At 39.6% G+C, this 24,290-nt stretch overlaps 1 protein-coding gene across 9 annotated transcripts in view; it reads right to left on the bottom strand.

Annotated features, from left to right (window-relative positions):
- C5H4orf50 (chromosome 5 C4orf50 homolog) overlaps positions 1–24,290 on the bottom strand; it is a 79,474-nt gene that overhangs the window by 26,691 nt on the left and 28,493 nt on the right. For 5 of the 9 annotated variants that reach the window (XM_086889219.1, XM_086889218.1, XM_086889224.1 and 2 more), the window contains 3 exons: positions 22,069–22,303; positions 20,541–20,949; positions 4,036–4,156 (listed from right to left, as the gene is read on the bottom strand). In XM_086889219.1, the coding sequence (XP_086745345.1) occupies positions 20,885–20,949; positions 22,069–22,303 (300 nt within the window). In that variant the 3' untranslated portion in view covers positions 4,036–4,156; positions 20,541–20,884. Of the gene's footprint in view, positions 1–4,035; positions 4,157–20,540; positions 20,950–22,068; positions 22,304–24,290 lie in introns of those variants that run through there. The other 4 variants (XM_086889222.1, XM_086889220.1, XM_086889223.1 and 1 more) reach the window with 2 other exon arrangements.

Below are 24,290 nucleotides of genomic sequence, written 5' to 3'. Positions count from 1 at the left end.
CTGAATTTTCCAAGGATAGGAAAGGGTGTTGACATGAGAAACAAAGGGTCAAATGAGCATTTTTAGATCACAGGCTGAATCAAATAATTCCAGATGATGAAGGGGGAAAGGACACACAGGCAAAGCAGCACAGATGACTTCACAGAATTTGTTTCAAATAATATTCGGATTTAACTCTAGCTCAGAGAAATGAGCCTAATCCTGGTGTACTTAGAGTAATAACTGCAAATGATGATCTTAGAGAGCTGTCATAAGAGACTCAGAAGTTGCCTCAGCATTCAGAGCCCACAAAGCACAGAGAAGGCTGAGCAGGAACAATGCTACCACGGGCAAACTAACAGTCTCATCCCACTGCTTAGGATAAGTAACTCCATGTCTGCAGGGGCCCACTGCGGGGAGAACCACAAATGCCAGCAGAAGCTAAAGTGTGCCTGAGCAGGCACATCACATGCAGTGTGCTGGGAACCCACCTCAGTGTGCCAGGAGAGCCCCTGAGCAGCCAACCAGCTCAGAGACACTGATGAGCCCCCAGAGGAATTTCAGAAAAACAGACAAGAACATTTATGTGCAATACCAAGTACTCTTGGCTTGTTTCACACCTTTTTTCCACAACCCAGTATTTGATGTTTATTTTTCTACATTCCTCCTAAGAAGTGAAGAAAGCATGAGAGCATTAGGGGTGTTCAGGAAGCAGCTCACCAATCTCTATCAAATTATGCAGGTCAGTGGTGTCTCCAGATTAAATATTAATAGAATAAATAATTTCTTTCAGCAAAGACTTGGGTTACCTTAGTGCTTGCTGAACCTATGGCAGACTTCCCCAGCTCCTCATCTGGGTATAACCATGGAAGAAAACAAAAGCAGTTAAAAAGGGGATGTGAAAAGCGTATGTTTATATGATTTAATAGAGGATAGATAACTACCTTTGGTGGTCATGAAGTTGTAACTGGTTATTAAAGGGTGATCTATGTTTCACAGCATTTACTTTATGATGATTTGATTAGATGGACTCAACAGCAAGTCTGACTTGGAGACAAACAACATAAAAGCCTCTCTGACCCTAGCACAGCTGTGGTATTCACATGGCTGACTAGAAATTGTCCTATTAAAGCTTTCTAATATCTGGTTTCAAGCTTATCCTCTGATTCATATCCACCAATTTCTGCAGAAAAGCTACAAAGTAATATATATGTAAACAAAGATGGTAATATATATGTAAAAATTGAAAAACCCCAGCTAAGTATATTAGGCCAAATCCTATAGTCATTACTCTCCTTCCCCGCCTCCACACATACATATTTAGGTAACTGACTTGCTTAAGCATCTTTGAATAATTAAACAACTTTAGCATTCAAGCAACTCTCAGGCTAATTTCAAACAAAAGAGAAATTTCTAGGCTTTCACAGGAAGCTGCTAGCTTGGTCTGCCTGTACCTGTGCTACAGAAAGCCACAGAAACCCCTCCAACTTGACCCAGTGTTTGCTGCATAAATGAAGTGGCACATATTCATGCCAGCTCCCCCCTGCTTGGGGCTGTGCAGATATATCCAAATTCTCTTTTAAGCTGGTGTGTACATCTTCAGTGCATACAGCTAATTTGGATCATTTGGATTTAATTTCAGGTTTGCATGGCAAAGTGCAACTTAATCATCAGGAAGCAGTGGATTTCAAAAGGACTGCTCAAAGAATCAGCTTAGTTGATGCTGATCAAGGGCTTCAGCCATGAAAATGAAATTTCTGTTTGCAAAAAATTCTCCTGAGTGCCACTGACCAAAAAAACTGGACACAAACAAACAGCAACTGTGAGGAAAAGAAAAATTCAACTACTACCTTATTGTGATGGAACACAAACAATTGAAACAGCCTAAAATTCTGTTCCTAAATGTGCATGTCTATACTGACATCTTAACCCACAAGTTAATATCACATATTATTGTATGAATAATAGAGAAAATGGGACTACTATTATCATTAATGAGGCAGGACCAAGGCCTCAACAAGAAGATGGAAACAACATCCCTCTGAAAGTTCATAAGTCATTTCAGGTAACACTTGCATAAATCCAAATGACAGGGTGACTAGGAGTAGTGATGTTACACTCATGGGGACTGTGTTTAGAGTACTGGAAAGGGCAGCAAAGACACATATTTAAAATTAATGTGCCCAGCAAGATGTTGAAGAATTGCAAAGTGTACATAATTTTAAACTAGAGGTAACAGTAGCTGAACACCCTGTGTACCCTTAATATTGCATCTACACCAAAACAGTATAAAGAAGAGAATGTACTAAATTTATATATTGATAATACAATGCATTTTCAATAATTAATCAGAAATTCATTTAAATTTTCATAACAAAAAGAGAGTCAAGTGATCCTGACTAAGCACAGATGTGTTGGTTAAAATGAGCATATTCCTAGTCCCAAGTGAGCTGCAGCAATCACGGTCTCCTGACCGGCCAGTTGCCAGGAGCTGTGAAAAATGGTTAACATCATTGTAGGTCTCCAGAGGGAGTGAAATGTAGAAGGGGCATAATGGGGCAGACAGAGGAAACACTGAAATAGAGAGGAAACTCTGATTTGTGAAAGGGGAAGATGGAGCAGCAGGTAAGTACCTGGAATCTCATAAGGAATCCAGTAGCTTGCTTGCTCCATGAATAGTGATCTAAGCATTCAGGCAACCAAAGGATCAAAGTACAGACTGTGAAATCTCATTTTTGTAGAAAAGTATCTCTTTCAGGCCCACACAAGCTTTCAGTAGCTAGATCAATGTAAATTTTTGTGACTATTAATGAATATAGGACTCCTGAATGTCCCAGGTAATCAGTCAGGCACCTTTCACAAGTACTAAATCTATTTAGAATCACAGAATCATTTAGGTTGGAAAAGACCTTTAAGATCATCAAGTTCAACCATTAACTCAGCACTGCCAAGCCCACCAGCAAGCAAACCATGCTCCTAAGTGTCACATCTACACATCTTTAAAATACCTTCATGCTCCACCACTTCCCTGAGCAGCATGTCCTTGACAACCCTTTCCATGTAGAAATATTTCCTAATATCCAATCTAAACTTCCTCTGGTGCAACTTTGAGGCCATTCCTCTCCTCCTGTCAGTTGTTACCTGGGAGAAGAGACCATCCCCCACCTGGTTACAACCTCCTTTCAGGTAGTCATAGACAGTGATAAGATTCCCCCAAGCTGCCTTTCTCCAGACTAGTTAATACATAAATCAATCTCCTGTTAAAATTACATGTCAGCTTTTAATACATTTATTTGTACTGGGTAAAAATCTGCCAACCCTTCCCTCTTGACGTAAAAACATCCAGTGCTTAGTGCACTGCCCTTGGGTTTACCAGATTTTGCTAACACTGTTTTGCTATAGACTGTGTATAACTTTGGACTTAATCTCTCTGTACCTCAGTAAAGGATAAAGGTGCTGTATTTCAAGGGCATGGTGAAGTGTGCTAGGTTAAGAGTGTGTGGATCCTGAATGCAATCAAAGCAAGCATTACACAGCTCAGAGAGACAGGTAAATAGCAGATACAAAGTGGATGACTCAGCAACACTGCACAACTGTGTCCTGGACAAATCCAAGTGAGGGACCAATGAGAGCAAGAAACCCAGCCTTCTAAAGTGAAAAGGAAATATAAATAAACACATTTTTTCAGCTAAAAATATAATAATTACATTAAGACCAATTTTAAATAGTTCATTTTAAAATGATTATGATGACATATATTTCTACGTAGTTTTCCGGCTTCATTTTTTTTTGTTTTTGGTAAGGCAACAGAATAGATTATATGTCAATGACCATTGTGCAAAAAACAACAGATGTGGGTTTGTCACCAGAAATGGTTCTATTGACTTTATTGAGTGTTTCAAGATCGATGTGCTGTATTTGAAATTTAACACTCTTAAAAATTAGCATAGAGTGCTTTCTCTGTCTAAATGAAACTAAAGAAAAAAGCATAAAATTTAAATAAAATTTATTGCCTGTTGAGATAAAACTTTAAATGTTCATTTTTATTGAACCTACCTTGCATTCTGCATTGTAAGTTATTGCAACATCCTAGTTCATCCTCATCTCTGAACTGAACATCAGGATGCCTCTCTCCACTGTTAAATAATACAGACTGAACCAACTAGTAAACTCATCCCTGGAGAGAAAACAAAAATCATAGCACAAGAAGAGTGTTTTCATTAGCTTTTTCAATCACTGAAATAGTGTAAAAGCAGGCACTGGAGCTTTAGCTTTAGTGAGGAAAGTCAATTTAACAGCATCCCCAGCTCAGCACGACATTTCATCTGAGTTTGTACTGTTAAGTCAATTGTTACCCCCCTGGCCAATACAGCATTCCAGCTACAATGCAGTTTCAGATAATGCTTTAAATGCTTTGGTTCAACAAGGACACAGCTTTCTAGTATCAACCAGCCCTGACCAACACTGTGATTTTTCCCTACTAATTCTGTATTTTGGAGATTAGCAAAACATTACTCATCTCAGTAACTGTCTTCAGCATTCAGCAGTCTAATAGAATTTGCATTAAAATATGCGGTGGTACACTTTCTTTAATAAAAGGGGACTTTTATTTAACAGACAAAATAGTGAATGAAAAGAAGCAGGTATAATAAAATGGGATAGAACAGAAAGACAATATCTGAAATAAACAGCTGCTAAATTCACAAGGCAGGAATGTGAGAAACACAACACTTCAAGCAGAAAAGGCTGACTGTGTTTCTTAATATTCAACAGTAGAAGAAGTGAGAATTTGGGATAGAAATGTGACTTAATGACATAAAGACTTTGGCGTTAAAAGTTCTATCAGAATGGGTAGCAACTGAAAAGGCAAGAGGAAGCCTGGAGATGTTAACTGTGCATACACAGCTTAAAAGGGTTGACAAGGAAAGATTCTCATTCAGTTTTTCCTGTTTACTTTTCCCTGGACTGTAGTAACCTAAGACAATATCCAAAACTGAGGATTTCCAGAGTGCAAAAACACTTTGGAGCTATACAGGACACAGAACATGAGAAATGTCAAGTATATCAAATTGAAGTACTTAACTGAAATCCTACTATTTATCCTATGTTCCTATGACAAGGAACACAGATTACCATATTAGTTGTACCTGCAAATTTTTCCTGTGATCTGGAATTGGCCCAGTGAGCACTCTCTCTTAATTAAAAAAATAAAGAAAAAATAGTAAGCAACCATTTACAATAAAGACTGCAATGTTGAAGGTTTTAGGACTTTTCAAAAACGTTTACCCTATATATGACATTAAATGGCTTTTGAAATTTGATTTCAAAAGCTAAGAGTAAACTAAGATGCTGTTTGCTAGATAGACTGCTATGCAAACTTTCTAGTGAAGACGGATTCTTGGGTAAGAGTACACTTAAGTGGAAAGGGAAACCAGGAGTGACAAGACCCAGGATGCACTGACTGGTAACAAGTTCATAACAAAGTGGTTCTTACCATGTAACTAAGTGGTGGGACTCCTGTCCATGGGATATTGCTAAGAGAAAAAGTTTATACAGGTTTCAAGAGAACCTTGACAACTTAAAATCCATCAAAGTTCTGAAGGAATAGAAACCAACTCTGTTTCAGGAAGTCCTTGAGCAGACAATGATGAAAGCCCTGGAGAGAACCAGTCTGCCCCCATCCCTTCCCCAAGGTATCTGCTTTCAGCTGCTGGCTCATTTTTTAGGAATCTTCCTTTTCTGACAATAAGCATATTTCTATCCTATTCCCAAAAAGTTTCCCTTCCTTAAGCATAAAAAACAACAGAACAATCTGGCTATCTGACTTCACTAGCTGTGTTCTAGTATATGCCTGCAAAATACATGAGGAGGTAACTTTGTAAGTAAGAATGAGGCCAATTTTTAGGAAATTATGCCTTACAGTAATTTGAATGCTGTAACTTACTTGCTCACAGGACATCTATGCCATGTGTGGGGATAGCACACAGGCACAGCATGCACAAGCCCTGTCCTGCCACAACCCCGCAGCAGCAAAACCACTTTTGGCAGCAGTAGCCACCGTCATCTTGTTACTAAAAGGCCTGAAAAAGGCCTAAAATAATATTTTATGATGCCACCCACTTTAATAACGCATTAAGGACAGAGATATTAGCCAGATCTAACTGTTACACATCACCAGGCCTGAAAAAGCCATGATCTGTCTGGATAAAACCTTAGAGTGCACAAAGATGGCTCGAAATGCTCTGGCAAAGGAAGGAAATTTCAGCTGGCTGTTGAACTTCTGTTAGCTAACCAGACACTACTTCTGTCTCATTTAAAGATACTTCCAGAAGAAGAAAAAATGAAAACCCACAACTGCAGCTGAAGTGACATGGAAATAACCAACATCAGCTCTCTCTATGGAAACCAGGTGTTGCGTTTGTCACAGCTCATCTTATGACAAGGCTCTCAGCTGAAAACACGTTCTCATAGGGTTTCTGTCACAGCCAGGTGACCACACAAAATGAATGGGAATTCCAGCCTAGAAAACATCTGTTTCTTCATTCTGACCCATTCTCTCCCTCTCCCAAGAAGTCCCTCAGCACCTGGGCTCACCCAGGCACTCTTTCCCATCTGAGTCAGCCCATCTGAAGATTTCTAATTCTGGCCATTTGCTGTAGAGGGAAAAACGCCTCCACCATGGCAAGACTGAACTTCATATGAAAAATGTTTACATTGATATTGATTTCTTGAAACTGGGGAACAGAAGGAGGCTCTATTCTTCCTCCTCCCCATATCCCCCTCATTTTTTCTTCTCCCCTATTCCCCATAGGAAGAACAGCCTAATGCATCACACGACATTTTCTTCTTCAAATGCATCACTAAGAAATTTAATAAAATCTTGTTTTTCTCCCTTTCAATTACTACACAAGCAACATATACACAAGACAATCAAGAACTAGGGTTCATCCTGAATATTATTTCACCTATTTTGCTGAAAATGCTTCATGCAAACCCCAGTTTGGAGAAAGACAAGCAATTACAGTACTTATATTTTTTTCTGATATAGGTCATTTAGCAGTATATAAAGCCTTCCAGCCCTGAAGGAAGCTTTGCATATCCTCACCATGAATGATAATGTTTCTGGCTTTAACTATGTTTTACTGAAGAACTAAATGTGTGCAAAGGCATTAAGTATATTTATGATTTATAAAACATAATCATCAGAATTTTCTTCTTCCTTACACACACGTGCCTGTTTTTCTCTTAGTGCTTTTGCCTCAACACAAGTTCATCTTTTTCCACCAGCCTCCACTTCTGTTCCTGGATAGATTCTTGTTTCCATCATTTCTTCTCTTAAATATTTTTACCTCTCCCTCCTCACCTCCTTTGAAAGAAACTTCAGCCCACTAGTCTTAAATCCTTCATAATTTCACTGTGGCTTGTCGAATAATAAAACTTCCTGTCCCCAGAAACCTCACCAACACTCGTTCATCACCTCCTGTCACAAGACTCCTGAAGACAGAAAGCCAAGCCAGCATGGAATCCTTCTTTCCAGCTAATCCTTCATTTCCAACCACAAGAAATTTCAAAACTTTTCAGCAGAGAGAAGATCTGAATCACCTTAGTGGGAAAACCTTGTGTTTGGGGCACTGGTGGGTGAGGTCTGGCAGGGCCCCCCTCCCCACATCAGATGCAGACTGTGAAAGAGGCAAGAGCCTTCCTACCAGCTGCCTGTGACATGGCTCAGTTCTGGTGCAGATTGTTAAAGGTCAGAACATGGAAAAAACCCCGTTTTCTGCAAGTTAGGAATTGTCTTTTGGATTGCACATCCCAAACATGAGTATTATGGCTTGGACTCACTTCGAGTCACCACATAAGCAGGCAGAGCTTGCTCTCTCTCAGGTTACCAACAAGTTGACTGGACAAGGGAAATTAAAAATAAAAAAATAAAAAAAAACCCATTGAAATCCAAAAGCCATAATTCACTGATTAAATATGTGATTGACAAAGCACTGAAATCCTCTGAGGACCAGACCATGACTGAACTTTAACTGAATCAGAGCAAGCTTCTGGCTTCTGTTGAAATTGGAGTGTAACCATCCTCAAACTTCTTTAGATCACAAGTACCTGCAAGCTGGAGGTCTCAATTTACAGCTGTTTGATAAATATGAAAATTAGTAAAAATTCCAGGTGCAAAATGCTAAGGAGCAATTGCTGCTAAAATCACAGCTATGGTACTGAATTAGTGCATTTGGAAGCCATCTGTGCTCTTACAGATCTGATTACAGGTGGCAATTTTGCTGATAGTGGCATATGATTATCAGTGGCAGGAAAAAAAGGCAGTTTTAACTCTGAACTGTTCTGCGTATGAATTTGCAATCAAGCTGTCAGGGCACAGCTACCACAGCAGACCAAAAAAGAGAGAATAAACAATATCCATGGCTTACTAGTAAGAAGAGGATAAAGGAGGTGTGGCCCTAAAACACCATGCACTGATTCATACCCTTTTCCTACGTTTTGCACCTTTCCTCAGCTCCACGCAGTCACACATTATCCCATTTCTGCAGGATTCCATCACATGGACTTGGAAAAGGAGAAAAAAATTCCACATTTGTTTTTCATGAAGAAAATAGGGTTGTCCTCTAAAATTACAGTTGTTCCTGCTTTTGTGTGCAGGGATATTGGAAAGAGATTTCTACACCTCTCCAAAGGATTTAGACACAAACACTTCCAAAACAAAATATGATGCAGAGCACAGAATCACTTTTCAAATAAAAGTATTTAATGGAAAAAGCATCAATGCCTACATGCTTACTGCACTTGGGTACCTCATGACATTTTGGGAGGGAGGAATTCCTGCTGGAATGACTGTGCTCACAGAGGGGAGCAGGGTACAGACCCCTCTGCCTGTCCAGGGTGCCAAGGTAAAGCACCTCTGATGTTTTACCTCTGATACACAAGTCTTATCAAAAGCTAGTGAAAAATTATAAAAAGATCCAGTAAAAAAAAATCCAAGATCCAGTAGTCCCAGGGCAGAGGCGAAACCACAGCATTAACCATTGTCACCTCATTGTACTAAAAAACCAGTTTCTCTTTGGGTAGCCACAATGCCATTATGATTATAGTGATCCTCTTAATGTTTAGAATACTTCCCTGATCCAGAGGAAGAATCCTGAGGTGGAATTTGCTTAATTTAAGACAGAGACTGCATGACTTGGATCCCACAATAGCCTGGAGTCACGCTTGCAGACTTCCATTCCTCCAGCATGGTCAGGCACAGAGGAACAATGATAATTCCAGTCTCATTACAGCTAACTTGCTTTCTGCTCCAACAAGCAAGGTTTCTTCTGGTTTAGGAAATAAATTAGTACCTATCTATACAGAATAATGGGAGTCAGTCTTTCCCCTCTCTTACTGATTTCTGGGAAAAAAAAACCCACAAAAAAACCAACAACAAAACAAAAATATTTGACCCATATCCCAACCTACCTAGGAATAAAGGCTTCTTAGAGGATCCAAAAAAAAAAAAGGAAAGATGAACAACATGTTTGTAAATGTAATAATATATGTCCATATGGAAGGAAAAGCTAAACTGTCCTTTTCTGTGAAAGAAACTCAACAGATTGCCTAGAAATAGGCAGCTCCCATTCCCATTACTGAGGGAAACAAATGCCATCCAGATGGAAATTATCAAATGGATCAAACAGCTACATTTTATTCCCAAATGATCTTTGTTCTACTTACCACTCATTATACCAGGAAAATTATTTTTCCTATAGCCCAAATATAGTAAAAAGAATATTTATCGCATGCTAGTTCAAAATACTCTGTATTGAAAGTTTCCCTGATGAGATATCGATCTTGACACACAAAAAGGGTGAGAAGAAAAGTGTCCTTCCTAATGAGAACACTCCTTTAAGATCTGTGGGATCTGTTAATTCCCATTAAGCCCACACTGTCCTGGCAGCAGTTGGATCTGCAGCTGCTTCCTGATGCCCAGGGTGATGAAACACCCCTTCAGCAGCCCTGTCACTTGCCAGGTTTTAAAAAGGAAAATGCTCCCAAGTCCCAGTGAAAACACACTGAGGTCCTTTTTTTATTAGTTAGTTTTATTCTTACTGCCCAGAGTAAATACTTCAACTGCCAATTTGCATTGAATAAAACCTAAATTTAAAAATAACAAAGGATCCTCATCTTTGGCCCTAAGTGATTATGTAGGGCATGTATAATCAAATTCAATATTTTATGGGACATTTTCAAGGACATAAGAGGCATTCATTACCGCCTAAAAGAAAGGAAATGAAATCTGAACTCCTAATTTTTTCTTATCACTTTGGAAAAATTCTGTAGCATTTTATGTGGTAAAAATCCTGTCTGTTTAAGCATGTCTTTCTATAATTTTATGACTATATATATGGATAATAACCATATTCTCTTATATAAGCTCTAGCTATTTAATTATAATATGATCTTCCTTTAGCCTGAAAGCCTACAGCAGCACAAGTACAGTCTTATATGAAAACATAAAATGTTTAACAGCTGTGGCTGACTGACAGGATTAGATCAAGAGCATCTAATCTAACTGGGCCATGTAACACTACCTTTTATGTCACATTAATCATTGAACACGAGTTCAATCGTGTCATAGCTTGATCAAGTGGGCCTATAAATTAGGCAATAAATTAGAAGTTGATTTTTTAATGGTGTGGTCACTAACAGATAATACTGGGTTCAGGTGCAGCAATCCAAAAATACAAAGGATCCCACAGCTCCCTAAGTACTGATAATCAAGGAGGACTTCAACCAGCAGTGCCAGATATTTTGTACAACTCTGTGACTTGGCAATTAGTCCCAAAACAGTCATTCTGAAGTGGGAAGAAGCCCCCAGTATTAAGCTTCCAGAGTAAACAGTTGAGACATGCAGAACAATGTATTGTTACAACCTCTATTCAACTGAGAGCTCAAAAGTAGTAATTCATAGTAAGTTGTATATCATGACATTTCTAATAAAACTTACAGACAAGACAACCTCTTCTAAGGGAAAAGCTAGGCTGGAATAATAAAGTACAAAAGTTTTCACATTTTAAAAGGGTCTGATTTATCCACAACAGAAGTTATTACTCCTAATAATACTGCTAAGGCAGTTGTCTTATTCATAATCTGTTTATCTATAAAATTTACAGTGTAGCCCAGTACTGAAGAAGACAGTATTTTTATTTCAAAAAAAGGAGTGTTTGCTTTCATGCTAGAGTTTAGAATTTCCTCCCCCCACCCCCACCAAGGACCACTATTAAATCAAAGCAAAGCCTTCTTTTCAAAATGGTTTATTAAAATGAAAGATGTCCTGACAATCGCATTATTCCTTCCCAGTTATCCAGTTTGCCAGTGCAGAGAGCAGCAGTCACTCTTAGCTGACATGTCACCTTCTGTAGACTTGCAGGAGTCTGAGCAATTGCTTTTAATTTAGGAGCAGCAGAAACCACCTCCCTCCTGTGCACTCTGCAAAGCTCCCAAGGAAGCATACCAACAAGGAATAGTTTTAATATCACCTTACTTAGGACACAGAAATTATGAAGAACAACACAAAAGAGGTCAGAAACCCTCTAAAGGAAGCACTTGTGCTTAGGTGATTTCCCAGGAGAATGGCAGTGCTGCAGCCACTAATCCACTGCAGAGAATTCCCCACAGCTCAGGCTGCATCCATGTTTGAATACAATATTTTATAAGCTGCTGCTGTCTGTTCTGCATTGTCCTCTTTTACACTATTCAAGAGGAAGCATGCACAAGTGAAAGGGAGTGCACAGTTCACAGATAAAGAACAATGAATCTCGGTTATTATCATGCAAAAGCTCCCCAGTATTAGCACTACACCTGGCATATACTCAATGCCTCCCTTGATAAATGCTGCCTCTGATCTCCTGGGGTCCTTTGAAGAATCTGTCAGGTCAACAAGACTTCAGGTATACATGTTCATTTTATTTCCTGTTTAATCTATTTATAAACTGGTACCTAAACATCTTACAGTGAACCCAGAATTTGTGGCCATAAATCAAGACAAAACTATACAGTTAATCCAAGCTGTAAGTACAGAGGAAAAGTCCTCAGACAGAACACTAAAAGAAAAAACAAACCCAGATAGAACAGCACAAAAGATAGGTTCACAAGTATTAATGTCCCTTTTCTCTTCTATGGAGACTGCTCTTGTGTTCAGAGAAGTCACCTAGGACTTAGGAGGAAGACTGCAAGTCTTTCTCCTGCTAAGCACAACCAGGTCACCACAACCAAGCAGCACATGACCGTGGTCACTTCACTACTAAAGTATTTTGGGCAGGAATCTCTTCCCCTTTTTCCTGCAGTGGAAACTTGACATCTGAGGTAGTTCCAACCCACTCATCTTTAACATCAGTGAGTTGAAAAGGCACCTCTACAGTGCAGATCATCTCACCTATTTTACACTTAGATTATGATGAACCCTGTCCTGCAGACCAAGAGATGATTTCTCTCCATGACTGCAGGCACGCCAGAAGACTGACTCAGACTTACACATGTTCCAAGGAATCCCACTCCTTGGAGCATGACTTAAGCTTAGTTCCTAAGCACATGGTAACCAACTCCCTTCAGAGAGACAGACGCCTGACAATCACTGCTCAAAGGCCTGCTGTGTTGACTGAGATGTAAGCTTAATTCTCCAGCCTAATAAAGGCATCTTGTCTCCAGAGAAGAGCCAGAAAACGCTGAATCAATTGTCTGTTCACATGAAAAAGTCAGTGCAAATGGCAGTCTCAGAGTCATCTCTAAAGGGGACAACAGGAATTGCTGTTCTGGGAAAGATGCAGATATCAGATATAACAGAATCACAGAATTACACAATATTTTGATTTGGAAGGGATCCAGCAGGATCATAAAAGTTTAACTCCTGGTCCTGCACAGGACAGTTCCAAGAATCAAACCACATGCCTGAGAGCATTGTCCAAGTACTTCTTGAACTCTGTCAGGCTGCTGCTGCCAACACTTCTCTGGGGAGGCTGTTCCAGTGCCCAGCCACTCTGGGTGAAAAACAATCCAATCCTAACTGACCCTGAAGGTGACACACACCTTCAGGCCATTTTCTGAGCTCCTGTCACTGTTCACCAGAGAGCAGAGATGACTGTCTGTCCCTCCTCTTCCCCTCACAGGAAGCTGTAACTGCAGTGAGGTCTCCCCTCAGTCTCCTCCAGACCAAGTGACCTCAGCTGCTCCTTGAGGTTCCTCTCAATGCTCTTTGCCATCTTTTAGTCCTCCTTTGGACACTCTAATAGCTTTATATCTTTCTTATATAGTGGTAACCAAAGTTGCACAAAGGATCTCACTTCCACTGCCATACACCCTCCTTTTTCACTTTATCTCCAAAGGAAAATACCTGCTCAGCCAAGCCAGCCTTCTGCCTCATCTGCCTGCCTTGAGACATTTAGGAACTGCCTGCTCCTGAGCCCTTAAGGAGATGGTGCTTAAAAACTGACCAGCACAGATGGACCCAGTATCTGCAAAATATTTTTCTCAAGGGACCTTACTCACTAGTTCCCCGAGCAGTCTGAATTTTGCTGTCCTCAAGTCCAGGGCTGAAGTTCTGTGGGCACTTTTCCTCCTGTTTAAAACAAGTTATTTTAAACTTAATCACTTAATGGCTGCTGTGGCCAAGACAGACACCAATCTCCACTTTGCTCAACTCCTCCTCTGTTAAAAAGCAGGAAATCAAGGAGGGCATCTTTCTTAGCTGCCTTTCTTACGATTTAGAGGAACCTCTTAGTTCCTCAAAGAATAATTTATCAGTGCCATTGGCCTAGCTAGGCAGTCTATAGCAGAGTGCCACGATGACATCCACATCATTTGTTAGCAAGCAGTAGTGTTTTTTTCTGGCTCTCCTGAGCACCATCACACAAGGTACTTTCTGCATGAACCCAATTCAGTCCATGTAACAGACTGTGATTCTTGTCCACACCAGCTGTAGCTTTGTTTCTCAGGTTTCAAAACCCTGAAGAGGTCATTGCCTCCAACATGCTCTCCAACACTCACTCAGGGCCAGCCACCTGCTACCCACCAGTAATTCTCCAGAATTACTGCACAGCTCCTTCTGTGGTCATCTGCTCTTGAGCAGGTTCATAGCATACAGACAGTATACTTCTGCCTTGCAAAATGATGAGACATCAGATCATCTAGGAGCCATATAAAGTAGATTTATTATTTATTTCTGCCAAGCTCAGGTACTTCAAATGAGTCTGTCTGCTCATTCCTAAACAGCCATTTGCAAAAGATCTACCGCCCACAAAAGGTCTCTAATTAACTGTTAATTCAGCAGCCACATCATATTGGTGATTATAACCAGCACAGAAAAGGCACGTAAGATTTTAGGGTGATGGGGAAGAGCAGAGCCCAGCCCTTTGCTATCCACAGAGCACCTACATTATGGAGTACATTTTCTTCTACAAATCAGTTCCTCTAAGAGACAAGAACTGCCTTGTGTCCCCAGGCAAAGCTCTCTATGTAAACAGTCACAATTTATCAATACCTTTCAGCTAGGCAACCTCACCACGAGATTTTAAAGCCCATTTACCAGAAGGGACTGTCTGCAGCCAGCTGGAAATAGAGATGCGGCTGCTGAGACAGAGTCCCCAGCCCACAGATGGAAAGCAGGGAGGCAGCACTCAGCAGATGGTGGGGGCAAGGGACAGCCACATCCTCCCTTTTTAGCTGCAGGTTTCAGTGAGGGTAAGAAAGAATCACTCACAATTTTCAGCCTGGAGCCACATTATAAAAATCAAGCAATGTGCTCCAGGTGCTTCCCCCTTAAAGGAGGCTTTGCCAGCCAGCCATACACTGACAAGCCACAGCACTTCAAATTCCAAATTGTCCAAATACAATTAATACAAGTCCAACAAAAAAAAAATCAAAACCTCCCAGCAATTCTTCACTGAAATTCTCCTTTGCTCCATGTTCTCACACCATAATCATAAACACTGTGACTAGGCAGAACAGCTAGCATCTTAATTTCTGAGTAATCACTGATTAAATACCCCCAGTAACCCATGAGAAAAAGATCTCTCTCTCCATCCTTAGATATTTGGCCTGGTTCACTAATGGTTTGAACACACAGTCTCAGTGCCTGGGAAGCCAGGCTCACAGCTGCTCTGGACCACCAGCCTGAAACTGAGCTGCTCTTGCACCCTGCTGAACCTGACCCACCATCTGTAACAGGATCCTCTAGCTCTTTTTCTTTTTCTTTTTTCTCTTTTTTTAAAGACCTGCTTACTTCACAAGTCATAGCTTTTTCTCTCAAGAACTTTCCACACTATATTAAGATTTCCAAAGGCAGATAGTTTACATTACATGAAATATGACAGTGGCCACAGTTCAAGAGCCCTTTAACAAGGGTGTAAGTCAGTCTGGCTCCCACCATGGGAGCTTGACACTTTCCCTAGTGGTGCCTAACTCCCACTCAGAAAAGGCTCAATGGTTTATGCAGATAAAAGCAAAATTGTGCTAACAATATTTTATGCAACCACTGATCTTTTTTCCCCCACTCTTTCAGCAGCAAAAGAGACAAGTGCTAAACTGCTATAGGACAATGTGTCCTCCCCTTGCCTGGTCCCACTGTCATCTACATTTGGGCTGGCATGTGGGGCACACAAGAGTGTCCTTCCCATGGAATCTAGTTTATTTGGAAAGCAGAAGACAGATTCATACATACCTGGATTTTTAATGTGCAGTGTAGTCAAGGTACAACCAGAACTTCCACTGCATAGTCTAAGTTCCCTCTCAATTTAAGGTTTAAATTCAGTCTTCAAAATAAGAATTAAAGAAATCAGACTCTTCTCTTGTTCTTACTTGTATTTGCAAATCCCAAGAGAGGAGAAAATGAAGCAAAAAATACGAATGATCTGTAGAAAATCACTTATTATTTTAAACCATATTTATTTATGCCAAACTGCGTGCAATTATACATATATATAAGTGTATATATATGCACATAAATATTTTATACACATTTATATGTAAATGAACACATTATTCTATGGTTCACCATTTTCCTGACTGATAGGATGATCAGGGCCAGATAGATTGCAGACAGACTATATTCCCAGCTAAATGTAATAGGCCATTCTTTCCGAAAAATCTGATTTTCTGTCCCAGCCTTTGTTGTTCTTCTTACTCCCAAGAAAAAGGTATTGTGAGAAGGATGGACCATAGTCAGTGCTACCAGGTGCCTGACCTGATGAGAATACATTTGTGCAAACAGATGTGTGAGGTTTCTTTGGTTTAATCAGGCCTTAAGAGAAAGGTTTGCACTGTAGAAATCTTTCATGCATTATCTGGTTTTAATTAGGGGCTTTAATATCCATCAGCTTACGGACTCAATGAAAAGGCTGTTGCTACAAAGGTGCTAGATAGTGCTTTTAGAAATCAGAATTGCTACTCCAAAAAAAATTATACAGGCATTCTTAGGGACTAGAGCAAATTTAATCATGGGCGACTTGGTTTTGTTCTGACTCCTGAAAGTACCACTCCTGAGGATGAAAATGAGTGATCACAGACTGAATGTAAGACCAGATTCCCAAAATCTCTGATGGGCATGAGAGTTTTTCATAGCACAAGGCAAGCAATACATGGGGAGTGGCAGGCTTCACCAGCAACCCTTCTGCATTTTCTACAAATGTTTCATATACAGGACAACCTAGGATCCTGGTGTCTTTTACCTGAAAGACACTGAGTTTTGTCATCTTCCCTACCTTCCTGTGCCTTCCCAGCCTTCTCCACCATATCAGTTCTCAAAGAAGAAAGCAGAACATGTTCCTTTCACTGATTCTGATCAAACCATTTCTGTTGTAGACATTCCTAAGATGTAATGGGCAACTTTACCATTTTAACTTGCATGATTAATTCTTTCTAGTTAAGTGAAACTGCATGTACAGCCAAGTGCAGGCAAAATACAGGGCAACTTAACATTTCAAAAAAAAATATTATGAATGCTATTTTCCTGAAAAATAAGAGAAGTAGTCTAATGCAGGAATTGCACTGACTAAAGAGAACTCCTAAAATATGCATGATCTGTCACTCTAGGTGTTCTCTGCATTTGAACATAAAAACTGGCATTACATTCCCTATTTGTGACTTCTACTAGTGAAGAGCAAAACAGGTAAAGCACAACTGCAGGAAGATTATTACTTTTCTTTAATTTCAGGAAAATGTTCATTTACTATTGGAAGAAAGTGATGGATTTTTTTTTTTCACCTCTTATAGGAGAAAGGTTATTCTTTCCAGTGGTTTTTGATCCTCAGATTCCAATTCCTCCCCCATGGTGGGTACATACTACTCTACAGTGCATTTTTAGTCTCAGATACACCATGAGTTCCCTTTTTAAGTTTATCTCTCACACAGCCTTTAGAAAGCACTATGCACTATTTCAGGTTACTTCTTCCATGTAATTGTATTTTTAAATAATACTGTTGAAACTAGAGACAAAAGATATAATTTTGCTAATAAAAAGAGAGATTTTGATTTCAGTATTAGGTAGCTCAAATCTAGAAAAATAACTGGGAAAATATTGCCCGTACATACTAATAAATGCTCATTTGATACTAACTACTGATCCTAGAAAATAGCTTCCTATGCTGTTTAAAATGTATCTTTGGGAGTGGAAGAGTCTGGATGGGGAGTAGGCTCAGTGAGCATCAGTCAGTAGGCAGCATCCTGTCATCCAGCTTCTTTCCAAGTATCCTCATCATCCAGTCAAGTGCAGATAATGCCAGCTGACTCATGCAGGTCCATGGATGGCAAACAGCAGACCACAGGTGACTCAACACAGGCCAATTCAGATGTGCTCTGCAAGCACATTGCTACTGATCCCACTCAATATAAAAAAAAAACCAGAAAATAGTTTAGAGAATAAGGGCTAAAATTAATTATCCTGTATAGCTCACTGAGCAAGCTGAGATTCCCACAGGACCTCAGCAGGACACCAATATAGGAACCATCTGGACTGACACTGTACATTTTGGGTCAGGTTCCAATAAATGACCATATTTAAAGAATTTGAGGGGCTCTGTTTGATGGTGCAATGTACCCTCTCATCATTCTGTAAATCAACTACTGCACAATTATTTGGTATGATCTTACTATCATTTCTCATTTGTCCATTCAGTAATGGGAAAAATGGAGTAAGACAGAGGTTTAAAAGAGAAAACCTTTAGCTGACTCACCTTTTCCAGTGCTGCTGCATGCAGCTCTCCAAACTGATTGCTCCTAATTTATTGCCATTCCTCCACTGTAGTGCCCAAACTCTCACATTTTTAATTAAGATAAATGAAAAGCAGCTGGAACAGCTGGCCAAATGATAACTTTGGTATCTGCACATCTTTAAACAATGCTTTGTAGTAGGAAGAATGAATGTCTTAAAAAATTAAAAACCTCAAGAGGCTACAGGGTTTTAACTGAAATCTGTCACTTGGGAAGCAAAGCAACAAAGTGCCAGCACAGAATCCATCTGCTGGATGAATTGCTTGAGTCCATTTTGAATTACAGTGCTTCAGTGCAGGTAATATCCTTGCAATTATCTGTTCTTCCATCTACATCTGTGTGTCTGCAGCCCCTTTTTAGGAAATTATTAGTTCCAGCAGGAAGAAGAATGGGGCCAAATAGCCTAATTAGCTTAAAATGAAGTCTGAACACTTAAAATAAACCATACTTATCTGTGATAGAAAGGGACTGGACTGACAAAGGCTTAATTTCATGGATAGTCACTATAGCCCCAAACACAAAGTAGATTGCTTCACTAGGATAACAAAGACTTATTATCATATTATCACAGAGTATTATTATTAATTCCCTTATTATTAGCACATTTCATGCATTATGATCTGACCTTAGACTGAACTGGCAGGTCCTGTATTTTACTGTCAGCAAGATAAAGCTCCAAAAAGTTATCACAATGGCTAATTCTTAAAGCATCATTTTATCAACATAACAGTTACCATGTTCAGTATTTACAACCCAAAATTCAATATTTGCACATCAAAATATCTTAATACTTGACAAGGCAGTTGATGGCTGTCTAGCAGGTATATCTGTCTTCAGAAGTTCTGGCCAGGCATCAGGAAGAAGAGAAAGACACATAAAAGCAAAAGCCCGCATTTTGGAATCTCACTGGTGCCTCCTGCTTAGGCAGCACTCAACAATATCACTTCCAGGGACTACTGCCCTTGGCAGCTGGTGTGTGCTTTCTGAAGATATGTTGGATGAAGAGCAACCCAGTTACTGCTGCAAGCAACTGCACTGTTACCTTACTGAACAACTGAAGGCAGGTTTCTACAATAAAGTGTGAGTGTATGCATTAATATTTCATCAAAACCAGGCATTTCATTTCTGGCTTCCAAAAAACAAGTAGTAACATACTATGAACAAATGGGGGTAATCAATGGAGGCAGAGGAAAAGCACAGCAATTGTGACATGCATTACTATTTGTGAATGCCCTTGTCTAATAAAAGTGATGAAGAATACAGAATAATGATAAAGATGTATGAATAATGGATGTTTTCCAAATGTATTAACCCTGGTGAGATCACAGCATAAATCAGTATTTTACAGAATTTACAACCATGCTCGGTTAAACTTCCCAGAGCCAACCAGCATTAGTGCAGTCATGCACCTGCACAGACACACTATTCCCTCCTCCTTTTCACAGTCAGGATCCACCCAAGGCTCCTGCAGCCCAGACACACACAGCTATTCCTGAGCAGACTCTGAGGAAGCGCTGTCCTGGCGGTGTCAGCACAGGTGTCCTGGCACCCCACACACTCCTCCCCACGGCAGGGGCTTGGCAGCACCAGGTGCAGTGTGCATCATCCATCCTGTGAACTCAGATGTTTCTGTACCCATGATGCCCATGAAGTGCCCTAAAAAAAGTGGCTGTGGACATGTCCAGTGAAGCCACTCAAGGTAAGCTGCAATTTGTTACTTAAAAGCAACAACTGAAGGATGCTGTTTTACAGATACTAGCCCCTACAGCAATACATTGCTGTAGTTGGGCCTATTAAAAAAAAAAAGGGTAATTTAAAAAGAAATATCCCAAGAATAAAGAAACACAGCAAAATTACCCTCTAATTTTTGTAAAATTAATTTCTAGGAAGTCCATGACATTACATTTCCTAAAATCCCAAAGGAAACAGTTATTCAAGGGAGATCTTTCAGAGATCAAGGAGTTCTTTCAGAACTTGACACTGCACTCTGAAGAAATAGGTTACACATAAAAGAAAAAGTGATTTAATAGATTGTTTCACAGTTTCAGTTAAGAGAAAATCAAATCACCAACATAACGTGAAAAGAAAATAGGGAGGCAGCCTGGCTAATGAAATACCCATGTGTTTCAACGATTTCAAATGTTCTATGAAATTTTGACCATAAAAAATATCACAGCTCTTTTCCATGTAAATTTTCCAGCCATCTCAAACTACTTGCTAGGCCATGCTAACTAGTGAAATATGTGACTTAAAAAAAATTATTAATACTTTTGTATCAATGGGAAAAATCACATTACCAAGATGTTTACCTTGTTTTATTTCTGCAGGTTTTATTCTTTCCCATGCAGCTGACTTCTCCCCACAGGATATCGACCTTTACTTCTTGCTGACAACACGTCTGGCAAATAGCTTTCTGCTGTGGTGGCTGAGGTTGAGCCATCTGTTTTTTCTCTAGAGAGCCATGCCTTATTCATAATGGCATTTTTGTGTTCTTTCTCTGGGGAATAGCACCTGCACGCTGATTTCCTATTTGACCCCAAAATACATCATCATGTTTCGACAACCGATCCCTCCCCTTCGTGGCCCAGAACACACCACGCTCCAGGGACATGGCAGCATCCTCATCCCTGACAGCAGAGGCCAAGGGACTTCCTCATAGATCATGGACAAGTTGGGACCAGCCCACGGGTTTGGGCTGGAGGGGACAACTGAAGGTATCTGAGGAAGAAAGAAGAACAGAAACCATAACCTTGGATGTCCCAGTGTGCTGCTGTATGTTCTTGTGGAAACAGGATGCTCTATGCATTGTGGCTCATTTCAGCTGTAGCCATCTATATAATTGTACAAGAGGCCCATGTCCTGCTTTCATTGGGATTTAATTAAAGCTCATATGATATATAAAAAAAAATAATCTCTGAGTTCACGAAGATAAATCAAAGAGCTACTTGCATTCTGCTCTCCATAACAGTTTTCTTTTATGGCCATATCTTCACTGGTCTTTTTCATGTTTGAGTGTGAGAGAGAAAAGGACCAGGAAACTTGATTTGAACTGTCACATATATCCCCTAGACTAAGTAACATGTTATCAGAATTCTGAGTCACCATTTCATTGCATAATAAATTACTTAACTAAAAGGAAATCTCAGTATCTTGCATGTTCTTTTCATTAATGCCAAAAGCAAAACTATGCTTTTAATTGTTTCATTGAATTTATTTTAATCCAAGATTATAAAGGAAATTCATTAGAGTATTATTTTTCAACTGTACCTAACTGGCTCCAGTAATTGCATATTTGGATTTTGTTTCCATACAAGTATGAAGAGGTTCTGTTGTCTTAGAGAGGCTAAAATCTCTTGCGTGTTTAGTTTAGCAGCAGACTGTCACAAATGCAATTGCAATTGATCAGCTCTGCTCTTAACAGGATTCCTGCAGTTAATGGAAATTACTATAAAGAGCTTCAGGGCATAGGAATAATTGGATCACTAAAAAAAAAAAAAAATAAAAAAAGAATTGGAGGGGAAAAAAGGAAAAAAGGTAGGACAAGATCAACATAACAACTTTTTTAAAAAAAAATCCAACAATTTGCAAAGATTATCTTACCATAGAGTGTACCATGATGAAAACAAAATCTTTTAATTATTTTTACAATCCCCAAGCCCCTCTTAAACAATGGTAAAGAAAACACATAATGAAAAACATTAAACATTTATTATTGTCAGCTTGTCTAAACTAACAATCAACTGTGCAACTCTGGAAGGAATCATTCAAACATTTGTATCTTCTGCCAAGAATAAGAGATTTCACTAAACTAAAAACAGTGAGGAAACCTTTACTGACCTGGCAATTTTTGAGATGGTTTTCTCTTAGTTCTCAATGCAATGACCTCTGGGCTTGTCACTCCAACAGAAGAACCAGCACACACGTGTGGGGTGATGGGAGAACTGTGGGGGCCATCCATCCCTGGCTGAGGGTTTGCAGATACCGACCCAGTCATCCTGTTCCCTTTGGCATGTGCCACATGATCCTCTGGCTGTCCATTAGCCTGTGAAACATCTTTGGAGGAAGGCAGCATCTGCAAGAGAAAATAGCGTTTTAAAAAATTCAAGATAGATTAAGTTTTCCAATGCTGCTCATTTTGGATTAGTGGAAGCCATTTGGATGAGTTCACTAAAAGAAACATTCACAGAAATTAACTGTAAATAAACTACATTTTGTGAAATAGGGGAAAAGATAACATACCAATTATTTCAGATGTGGAGCACTCCTGCACCCCTCTAAATAAAGAATCCTGCATTCAACAAGTCATTCTCAAAAAAATACCAAAAAAGATCTCTAAGCTTTAACTGCAGCTGAAAATTTACCTTGAGCTATTAAGAAATTCTAGATTAAAACTAGGAAAAAAATTCCTAATTTTAAAAATTATCTCAGTTCTCTTGAAGAATCTCAAAATTTCTAACAGGATTCTTTTACACACATATTTTCTCACACTGCACAACTAGTTCAGGTCTGTATACCTCTGAATGCTCAAGAAAGTTAAGCTAAACAGACTCCAAAAGTGTGTTAGTTCTACTGCATGAACTCTTATGCACATCTTCTTATTCAAAACAAGAATAATATTAATTCAGTTGATCTTATTTCACCTCCAAATAAACTTTAACACAACAGCAAGCTATCCTTTTAGAATATCTTTACTGAGCTGCTGACAAATTTAAGACAGAAATGGTAGTCTAATTATGCACATTTTCATAACAGCTGCAAGCAGGAGTAGATCTCCCTGAATACAAATTACTACTATAGGGCAGTATCATTTAATCATTCAAAACCAAATTTATTATAGTTACCATACAACTGTTGCATTTTTTCTTGTGATTGCAAGCCCTGCCATTTCAGCCTTTTGGTTTTTGAGGAGTGATTTCTTTCTTTTTAAAATTAATGCACCTTATTATGCATAACATCTCATTGCCATTAGTCCTCTCGCAAAAGCTCCAGAAAAGAAGATACATATATATGCCAGATCAGGAAGAATTACTTAAAAGAAAACACATTTTACTTAAAATAATATATTGTTTTTGCTCTATGCATCTTTACTGAGTTGTAGCTACATCACTTGTGTCCATTAAAAAAAGAAAAATCAAAGGACTCCAAAATGCAATAGTAGTGTAAGATTGCTCTGAAATGATCCAACAGAAAGATGAGCATTTATTGACAAGCTCCTGCATCTAACTATAGTTCTGGTACAACATGAAGGAGAACACGGTGTTTTTGTTGTTGCCATTTCACCTCCTGTTCTGGGCTCCCCACCACGAGCAGAGAGAACCAGTTCTGTTGAATTGTGGCCTTTGGTCTCCTTAAAGCTCCCAACACAAGCATGTGTGGCTAGCTGAGACACTGCCCAGGAGCAGCTACCTCCTGGATCCTTTATTTCAGGCTGTACAGGCCAGGGAACAAGGCAGACACATCCAGGGATGGAAGGAGCACTCATATTGGTCAGTTTGGGGCATTGATTGCTGCTCTTGGCTAAAAGATTTGCTTCTCTATGCTGATTACAGAAGGGGTCTGTGATACTATCTGGGTATTGCATTCATTTAGGCAAGGTGGCATGAATACCCAAACATACCCTAGCATTGCAGGCACAGATCAGTTGGAAAGTGAAAGCTATACACTTAGATATTCCCTTCTAAACACAGGAGCCCAAGGCAGCTCCAGAGTCCTTGGTTTTCAACCAAGGTTACAAGTGCAGTATCTCTCCCCATCACTCACAAAAAATACCAGCTAGCTTGAAGTGATGAAAGGTCAGCCCTGAAATGTTTTGAGGCATGAAGATATCGGATCTAAAATTATTTGATGAGAATTTCCTCACTACAGGAAGCACAGTTAGAGGCATTTGTGGTGATAGATGAGAGTGAGCAGGAGCAGAACAAGTTCTGGAGCTCAATGACCCATGCAAAGGCAAATCACTGTCCTGCTCATAGGCAGGGGAGCTGGTAAAGCTGACAGAAAAAATCACACCACCAAATCAAAGCTGTGACACTGGCACAAGTCATTTCTAGAAAAATAAC

This window comes from Cyanistes caeruleus, chromosome 5 (genome assembly GCF_971803275.1).
Source record: "Cyanistes caeruleus chromosome 5, bCyaCae1.hap1.1, whole genome shotgun sequence".
NCBI lineage: Eukaryota > Metazoa > Chordata > Aves > Passeriformes > Paridae > Cyanistes > Cyanistes caeruleus.
The sequence above is the reverse complement of the archived record's forward strand: the minus strand, read 5'-3'. Positions and strand labels throughout refer to the sequence as shown.